Genomic DNA, 8078 nt, shown 5'->3' on the forward strand with positions numbered 1-8078 from the left:
AGTCATGGTGAGTAGAGACATCATGTCAATAGGTACCAGTCATGGTGAGTAGAGACATCATCAATAGGTACCAGTCATGAGTAGAGTCATGCCAATAGGTACCAGTCATGGTGAGTAGAGAGACCACATGTCAATAGGTACCAGTCATGGTGAGTAGAGACCTCATGTCAATAGGTACCAGTCATGGTGAGTAGAGACATCATGTCAATAGGTACCAGTCATGGTGAGTAGAGACATCATGTCAATAGGTACCAGTCATGGTGAGTAGAGACATCATGTCAATAGGTACCAGTCATGGTGAGTAGAGACATCATGCCAATAGGTACCAGTCATGGTGAGTAGAGACATCATGCCAATAGGTACCAGTCATGGTGAGTAGAGACATGTCAATAGGTACCAGTCATGGTGAGTAGAGACCTCATGTCAATAGGTACCAGTCATGGTGAATAGAGACATCATGTCAATAGGTACCAGTCATGGTGAGTAGGGAGAGACATCATGTCAATAGGTACCAGTCATGGTGTAGAGACATCATGCCAATAGGTACCAGTCAGGGTGAGTAGAGACATGTCAATAGGTACCAGTCATGGTGAATAGAGACATGTCAATAGGTACCAGTCATGGTGAGTAGAGACCTCATGCCAATAGGTACCAGTCATGGTGAGTAGAGACCTCATGTCAATAGGTACCAGTCATGGTGAGTAGAGACCTCATGTCAATAGGTACCAGTCATGGTGAGTAGAGACCTCATGTCAATAGGTACCAGTCAGGGTGAGTAGAGACCTCATGTCAATAGGTAGCAGTCATGGTGAGTAGAGACCTCATGTCAATAGGTACCAGTCATGGTGAGTAGAGACATGTCAATAGGTACCAGTCATGGTGAGAGAGAGAGACATCATGTCAATAGGTACCAGTCATGGTGAGTAGAGACATCATGCCAATAGGTACCAGTCATGGTGAGTAGAGACATCATGCCAATAGGTACCAGTCAGGGTGAGTAGAGACATGTCAATAGGTACCAGTCATGGTGAATAGAGACATGTCAATAGGTACCAGTCATGGTGAGTAGAGACCTCATGTCAATAGGTACCAGTCATGGTGAGTAGAGACATGTCAATAGGTACCAGTCATGGTGAATAGAGACATGTCAATAGGTACCAGTCATGGTGAGTAGAGACCTATGTCAATAGGTACCAGTCATGGTGAGTAGAGACATCATGCCAATAGGTACCAGTGATAGAGACATGTAGGTACAGGTCATGGTGAGTAGAGACATCGTGCCAATAGGTACCAGTGATGGTGAATGGAGACATCGTGCCAATAGGTACCAGTGATGGTGAATGGAGACATCGTCAATAGGTACCAGTGATGGTGAATGGAGACATCGTGCCAATAGGTACCAGTCATGGTGAGTAGAGACATGTCAATAGGTACCAGTCATGGTGAGTAGAGACATGTCAATAGGTACCAGTCATGGTGAATAGAGACATGTCAATAGGTACCAGTCATGGTGAATAGAGACATGTCAATAGGTACCAGTCATGGTGAGTAGAGACATCATGTCAATAGGTACCAGTCATGGTGAGTAGAGACATCATGTCAATAGGTACCAGTCATGGTGAGTAGAGACCTCATGTCAATAGGTACCAGTCATGGTGAGTAGAGACCTCATATCAATAGGTACCAGTCATGGTGAGTAGAGACCTCATGTCAATAGGTACCAGTCATGGTGAGTAGAGAGAGACATCATGCCAATAGGTACCAGTCATGGTGAGTAGAGACCTCATGTCAATAGGTACCAGTCATGGTGAGTAGAGTGAGACATCATGCCAATAGGTACCAGTCATGGTGAGTAGAGACCTCATGTCAATAGGTACCAGTCATGGTGAGTGGAGTGAGACATCATGCCAATAGGTACCAGTCATGGTGAGTAGAGACCTCATGTCAATAGGTACCAGTCATGGTGAGTGGAGTGAGACATCATGCCAATAGGTACCAGTCATGGTGAGTAGAGACCTCATGTCAATAGGTACCAGTCATGGTGAGTGGAGTGAGACATCATGCCAATAGGTACCAGTCATGGTGAGTAGAGACCTCATGTCAATAGGTACCAGTCATGGTGAGTGGAGTGAGACATCATGCCAATAGGTACCAGTCATGGTGAGTAGAGACATCATGTCAATAGGTACCAGTCATGGTGAGTGGAGAGAGACATCATGTCAGGTTTAAATGTATTATTGTCATAATGCATATTGTGTCATATCATGCCATACATAATCATATCATCCTGTCAATTCATATCTGCCATTAAGATACTCTACAGAAACTTTATTGAGGTTGTATCTTACAGACTGAATGGCTAGTGCTTAGTTGGATGATACAACCTCAGAGTTTCTGTAGAGTACCACTAAACTAACCACTAGCTATTCTGTCATGGTGAGTGATGTCTAATGGCACATTTAGAGTACAATTACATGGATGCATGTAGGGGGACTTTTATTTTGAAAAAAACATGTCCTCAATGGGAGCAACAGGTAAAACCAGCAGCAGGCCTCGACTATTTCTCAATTCATCATTCCCCGATTCCTCTTTCTCTTCGTCTCCTCCTCCAAATGGAGAATAAAGTCAGAGAGGAGGGACCTCGGAACTTCTCCTCTATTACAGTTGAGAGGAGAGTGGAGCGAGGAATCACAGAAAGACAGTCTTTTCCCATCTCCCGTCAAACTAGACGGTAGTCTCTTTCATATGTTTCTGTTGGTGTGTCTTTAGTGCTTTGGGTACAATGAACCCTTTCCCACACAGGCTACAGACGTACGGCTTCTCCCCTGTATGAAACCTCCTCATGTGCACCTTCAGACTCCCAGAGGTGGTGAACCCCTTATCACAGACAGTACAAGGGTACGGTCTCTCTTTAGTGTGCTTGATCTGATGCACTCTCAAGTTCCCAGATTGGGCAAAACTTTTCCCGCATATGGCGCAGACAAAGGGTTTCTCTCCGGTGTGTGTTCTCTGGTGACTCTTTAGATCCCCGTCCCGTAGGAACATTCTCCCGCAGTATGAGCAGCAGTACTTCTTTTCCAGGCTCTTGTAGTGCATTCTCGCGTGCACCTCCAACCTTTTCATGTCCGGGAAACTCTTCCCGCACTCGCACATGTGATGGCGGACCTCTGCCATGTGTATCCTCTTGTGTTTCTTCAGGCTTTCGCTTCTGGCAAAACGTTGGCCACACACAGAGCACTGGTGCGGTTTTTCCTTGGTGTGGATCAGTATGTGGGTCGCCAAGGATGTTTTCTGAGTGAAGCCCCTCCCACAGTAGGAGCAGTGGAGGAGGTTCTCCCCTGTGTGGATTGACCGGTGGGTCTTGAGGGTGTAGAAGTGGGTGAACGTCTGGCCGCATTGGTCACAAAGGTACGGTTTCTTGTTATTGTGTGTCTGCTTGTGCTCCCTGTACTCCAACAGGTTGCCAAAGCTCTCTGGGCACTTGGAGCAGTGGTACGGTTTCTCTCCTGTATGGGTGCGCTGGTGAGTCTTTAGGTCCTGCAGCAGACTGAAGGTCTTCCCACATGGTTGGCAGATGTGCTTGGTCTTCTCTCCTGTGTGGATCATCACATGAATGTTCAAGTCGTCGAGCTTCAAGAAACTCTCCTCGCAGACAGAGCACTGGTGGGGTTTTTCTGTGCTGGCGCCCTCTCCTGTTTCAATGACAACATTACAAGACAGAGAGGAGAAATTTATTGGTGCAGAAACAAAGCATTTCTTATTGGAAAAGATCTGGTAGTCCATCCCTGTTTCTGCCTGTTTGCTTCAGTGTGGTTTCCTAGTAAACATGACTCAGGTGTGTGGGTCTCTCTTACCTTTGTGGATCACCTGGTGTCTCTTCAGGTCCTGGTATCGCAGGAAACACTTCCCACAGACGGAGCACTGGTGGGGTTTCTTTCCACTGTGCGTCATTGTGTGTGTCTTCAGGCTGCTGGCTGCAGTGAACCTCTTACCGCACTGGGAGCAGAAATATGGCTTCAGCTCCTGGTCAGGATCCCTGGACTGTCAGGGTCAGAGCTGGTGCCCTCTCCTGTTTCAATGACAACATTAGAAGGGTTTAACACAGGAGGAAAATGATAAGGATAGCGCAACTCCAACCCAGTGTTCCTCTCACCTTTATGGGTCACCAGGTGTCTTTTAAGGTCGTAGGGTCGAAGGAAGGCCTTGCCACAGACGGAGCACTGGTGGGGTTTCTCTCCGCTGTGGATCTTCATGTGTGCCTTAAGCCTGAAGGCTGCGGTGAACCTCTTACCACACACAGAGCAGGGGAACGGTCTCTCTGGATCTGCTTCCCTGGACTGTCTGCGTCAGAGTTGTTGCCCCCTTCAATGACAACATTACAGGGGTTCAAATGCTGCACTGTCAATAAATGACAGTTTATTACATAATAATACACATGTAAATACCCAGCTACTTTATGGAAAGAAGCACTGCTGTGGATATGTTGATGTTTCTTCAAGTCACCTGTGTTCCAGCAGAGATCTCAGGGTCCTTGTTCATTGCTGCAAAGTACTGTTGCAAAATGTTTTGCAAACGGAAAACAAGTGTATTATTATTGGATAGTCCCTCCTACTTCGGGCCCATTTGTTTCTGTTTGGTTCCTAATGAATATGACCCAAGTGTGTGAGCATAGACTTCAGGGGTGTATTCACTAGGAACAAAAATGGAAGCAAACAGAACAAAATGGAGAAGGAACTTGAATTTGTCCAATAGAATTTTTGCACAAAAATGTTTCCCTTTCCATTGCAAAACGTTTTGCTACAGTGAATCAGTGTGTTTGAGTCTCTCTCACCTTTGTGTATCTCTCTCTCACCTTTGTGTATCTCTCTCTCACCTTTGTGTATCTCTCTCTCACCTTTGTGTATCTCTCTCTCACCTTTGTGTATCTCCCGGTGTCTCCCTCTCACCTTTGTGTATCTCCCGGTGTCTCCCTCTCACCTTTGTGTATCTCCCGGTGTCTCCCTCTCACCTTTGTGGATCTCCCGGTGTCTCCCGCTCACCCTTGTGGATCTCCCGGTGTCTCCCGCTCACCCTTGTGTATCTCCCCGTGTCTCTCTCTCACCTTTGTGTATCTCCCCGTGTCTCTCTCTCACCTTTGTGTATCTCCCGTGTCTCTCACCTTTGTGTATCTCCCCGTGTCTCTCTCTCACCTTTGTGTATCTCCCCGTGTCTCTCTCTCACCTTTGTGTATCTCCCCGTGTCTCTCTCTCACCTTTGTGTATCTCCCCGTGTCTCTCTCTCACCTTTGTGTATCTCCCCGTGTCTCTCTCTCACCTTTGTGTATCTCCCCGTGTCTCTCTCTCACCTTTGTGTATCTCCCCGTGTCTCTCTCTCACCTTTGTGTATCTCACCTTTGTGTATCCCGTGTCTCTCTCTCACCTTTGTGTATCTCCCCGTGTGTCTCTCTCTCACCTTTGTGTATCTCCCGTGTCTCTCTCTCACCTTTGTGTATCTCCCGGTGTCTCTCTCTCACCTTTGTGTATCTCCCCGTGTCTCTCTCTCACCTTTGTGTATCTCCCCGTGTCTCTCTCTCACCTTTGTGTATCTCCCCGTGTCTCTCTCTCACCTTTGTGTATCTCCCCGTGTCTCTCTCTCACCTTTGTGTATCTCCCCGTGTCTCTCTCTCACCTTTGTGTATCTCCCCGTGTCTCTCTCTCACCTTTGTGTATCTCCCCGTGTCTCTCTCTCACCTTTGTGTATCTCCCCGTGTCTCTCTCTCACCTTTGTGTATCTCCCGGTGTCTCTCTCTCACCTTTGTGTATCTCCCGGTGTCTCTCTCTCACCTTTGTGTATCTCCCGGTGTCTCTCTCACCTTTGTGTATCTCCCGGTGTCTCTCTCACCTTTGTGTATCTCCCGGTGTCTCTTGAGGTCCTGGAACAGCAGGAAACACTTCCCACAGACGGAGCACTGGTGGTGTATCTCCCCACTGTGAGACTTCATGTGAGACTTTAGTAAAGGCGCTGTGGTGAACCTCTTGCCACACTCTGAGCAGAGGTACAGTCTTTTAGGGTCCGGGTACGGCTTCTGCCCCTGTTCGGGATCCCCTGGGCTGTCTGGGTCCGAGTTGGCTCCCCGCTCTCTCCTGCTTCAATGACCACGTCACAGGGTTTATAAACACATCGAGACAGAAGCAAGAACTGCAAGTACACATACAGTAGACTTACACCCTATGGTAACTGTCCTCTGAGCTTCTATAATCCCACCCTATGGTAACTGTCCTCTGAGCCTCTATAACCACACCCTATGGTAACTGTCCACTGAGCTTCTATAATCCCACCCTATGGTAACTGTCCTCTGAGCCTCTATAACCACACCCTATGGTAACTGTCATCTGAGCCTCTATAACCCCACCCTATGGTAACTGTCCTCTGAGCCTCTATAACCACACCCTATGGTAACTGTCCACTGAGCCTCTATAACCACACCCTATGGTAACTGTCCACTGAGCTTCTATAATCCCACCCTATGGTAACTGTCCTCTGAGCCTCTATAACCACACCCTATGGTAACTGTCCACTGAGCCTCTATAACCACACCCTATGGTAACTGTCCTCTGAGCCTCTATAACCACACCCTATGGTAACTGTCCTCTGAGCCTCTATAACCACACCCTATGTTAACTGTCCTCTGAGCCTCTATAACCACACCCTATGGTAACTGTCCACTGAGCTTCTATAATCCCACCCTATGGTAACTGTCCTCTGAGCCTCTATAACCCCACCCTATGGTAACTGTCCTCTGAGCCTCTATAACCACACCCTATGGTAACTGTCCACTGAGCTTCTATAACCACACCCTATGGTAACTGTCCTCTGAGCCTCTATAACCACACCCTATGGTAACTGTCCACTGAGCTTCTATAACCACACCCTATGGTAACTGTCCACTGAGCTTCTATAATCCCACACTATGGTAACTGTCCTCTGAGCTTCTATAATCCCACCCTATGGTAACTGTCCTCTGAGCCTCTATAAGCACACCCTATGGTAACTGTCCACTGAGCCTCTATAATCCCACCCTATGGTAACTGTCCTCTGAGCCTCTATAACCACACCCTATGGTAACTGTCCTCTGAGCCTCTATAACCACACCCTATGGTAACTGTCCTCTGAGCCTCTATAACCACCCTATGGTAACTGTCCTCTGAGCCTCTATAACCACACCCTATGGTAACTGTCCTCTGAGCCTCTATAACCACACCCTATGGTAACTGTCCTCTGAGCCTCTATAACCACACCCGATGGTAACTGTCCTCTGAGCCTCTATAACCACACCCGATGGTAACTGTCCTCTGAGCCTCGATAACCACACCCTATGGTAACTGTCCTCTGAGCCTCTATAACCACACCCTATGGTAACTGTCCTCTGAGCCTCTATAACCACACCCTATGGTAACTGTCCTGAGCCTCTATAATCACACCCTATGGTAACTGTCCTCTGAGCCTCTATAAACACACCCTATGTGTTTACTTCCGGCGCCGACAGAGATGGCCGCCTCGCTTCGCGTTCCTAGGAAACTATGCAGTGTTTTGTTTTTTTTACGTGTTATTACTTACATTAGTACCCCAGGTCATCTTAGGTTTCATTACATACAGTCGAGAAGAACTACTGAATATAAGATCAGCGTCAACTCACCATCAGTACGACCAAGAAAATGTTTTTCGCGACGCGGATCCTGTGTTCTGCCTTTCAACCAGGACAACGGAATGGATCCTATGCAGCGACCCAAAAAACGACTACGAAAAAGAGGGAAACGAGGCGGTCTTCTGGTCAGACTCCGGAGACGGGCACATCGTGCACCACTCCCTAGCATTCTTCTCGCCAATGTCCAGTCTCTTGACAACAAGGTTGATGAAATCCGAGCAAGGGTAGCATTCCAGAGGGACATCAGAGACTGTAACGTTCTTTGCTTCACGGAAACATGGCTCACTGGAGAGACGCTATCGGAGGCGGTGCAGCCAGCGGGTTTCTCCACGCATCGCGCCGACAGAAACAAACATCTTTCTGGTAAGAAGAGGGGCGGGGGCGTATGCCTTAT

General features: G+C 47.7%; 1 protein-coding gene across 1 annotated transcript; it reads right to left on the reverse strand.

The window, feature by feature from the left end:
- Positions 1 to 2493: 2493 nt before the first annotated feature.
- Positions 2494 to 4327, reverse strand: LOC121838682 (zinc finger and SCAN domain-containing protein 2-like). Its single transcript, XM_042317790.1, has 3 exons — positions 4154 to 4327; positions 3855 to 4069; positions 2494 to 3692 (listed from the first exon to the last, which is right to left on the reverse strand). The coding sequence occupies exons 2-3, from the start codon at positions 3949 to 3951 to the stop codon at positions 2725 to 2727; spliced, it is 1065 nt and encodes a 354-aa protein (XP_042173724.1). The 5' UTR covers positions 3952 to 4069; positions 4154 to 4327; the 3' UTR covers positions 2494 to 2724.
- Between the last annotated feature and the right edge of the window lie 3751 nt (positions 4328 to 8078).

The sequence above is a fragment of the Oncorhynchus tshawytscha genome, unplaced genomic scaffold, assembly GCF_018296145.1.
Source record: "Oncorhynchus tshawytscha isolate Ot180627B unplaced genomic scaffold, Otsh_v2.0 Un_contig_11018_pilon_pilon, whole genome shotgun sequence".
Classification (NCBI taxonomy): Eukaryota; Metazoa; Chordata; class Actinopteri; order Salmoniformes; family Salmonidae; genus Oncorhynchus; species Oncorhynchus tshawytscha.

Excerpts from the sequence above, each read along its gene's own strand:
- LOC121838682 (XM_042317790.1), bottom strand. The coding sequence starts at position 3,951 with ATGACGCACAGTGGAAAGAAACCCCACCAGTGCTCCGTCTGTGGGAAG. Across the intron at positions 3,693-3,854 it reads ACACCAGGTGATCCACAAAG|GAGAGGGCGCCAGCACAGAA; the intron begins GTAAGAGAGACC and ends TCATTGAAACAG.